The 997-nt window shown below is 68.6% G+C and overlaps 1 protein-coding gene across 1 annotated transcript in view; it reads left to right on the forward strand.

The window, feature by feature from the left end:
* The first annotated feature begins 6 nt into the window (after window positions 1–6).
* LOC113940292 (latent-transforming growth factor beta-binding protein 3-like) overlaps window positions 7–997 on the forward strand; it is an 8,327-nt gene continuing 7,336 nt past the window's right edge. Inside the window, 3 exon segments of the mRNA XM_027631414.1 lie at window positions 7–52; window positions 592–611; window positions 906–984. Of these exon segments, the coding sequence (XP_027487215.1) occupies window positions 609–611; window positions 906–984 (82 nt within the window). The 5' untranslated portion in view covers window positions 7–52; window positions 592–608.

The following is a 997-nucleotide window of genomic DNA, read 5'->3' on the forward strand; positions in this document are numbered from 1 at the left end:
CCCCCCCCACCCGTCCCCAGCCCTGCGCCACCCGACGTGCCCTCGCCATCAGGTCAGGCACCCCCCGCGCCCCCTGTGAGCCCCCCATGCCCCACATGTCCCCTGGGGTCCCCCCCAGTCCCTGTTTCCCTCCCAGTCCTTACCCCTCCTTCCCCCATGTCCCCTGGGGGATCCTATGTCCCCCTGGACTCCCATGACCTCTCCTTGTGCCCCCCCAACTCCCCTGGGGGCCCCCCATGTCTCTGTGACTCCCCCAAGTCCCCGTAAGTCCTCTGTGTCCCCCACCATGTCCCCTGGGGTTCTTTGTGCCCACCCTGGTCCCTGTGTCTCCCCCCGTGTTCTGGGGTTCTTTGTGTCCCCCTCCATGTCCCTCATCCCCCCATCCCCATCCTCCCCACAATGTCCCTCTGTGTCCCTCATCCCCCCTCCCATGTCCCCTGTACCCCCCCGTGTCCCGTCCCCTCCCCTCCATGACCCTGGACCCCCCCGGGGTCACTCATGTCCCCCTGTGACCCCCTGTTTTGTGTGTTCCCCCCCCCCCACCCCATGGTGGGGGGGTAGTTTGGGGTCTTACCACCCCCTCCCCCACAGCTGTGACCCCCCCGGCCATGGTGAGTGTGGGGGGCGGGGGGGACACAGAGACATTGGGGGGATGTTGGGGGGCATGTGAGGGCACAGGGGGACATAGGGGTGGACACGGGAGGGGACATGGGGGAAATTGGGGGGAACACGGAGGGGAAAAGGGGGGACAAGCATGATGGGGAGGGACTCGGGAGGCGCGGGGAACTGGAGGGGGTCCTGGGGGGCTATGGAGGGACTGGGGGCTTCAGGGGTTGTCCTGGGGTCCGGGGGGGGCTGGGGGGGAGGGTGGGGGAGCAGAGGGGACATCTGTGTCCCCCTCCCAGCTCCCAGCATTCTTGAGCCCCTCGGAGGAGCAGGGCCTGGAGCAGCCCCCGGGGAGCAGTGACCTCCCCCGGTACCCTGGTAAGGGGGAGAC

This window comes from Corapipo altera, unplaced genomic scaffold (assembly GCF_003945725.1).
Source record: "Corapipo altera isolate COAL_440 unplaced genomic scaffold, ASM394572v1 61368, whole genome shotgun sequence".
Classification (NCBI taxonomy): domain Eukaryota; kingdom Metazoa; phylum Chordata; class Aves; order Passeriformes; family Pipridae; genus Corapipo; species Corapipo altera.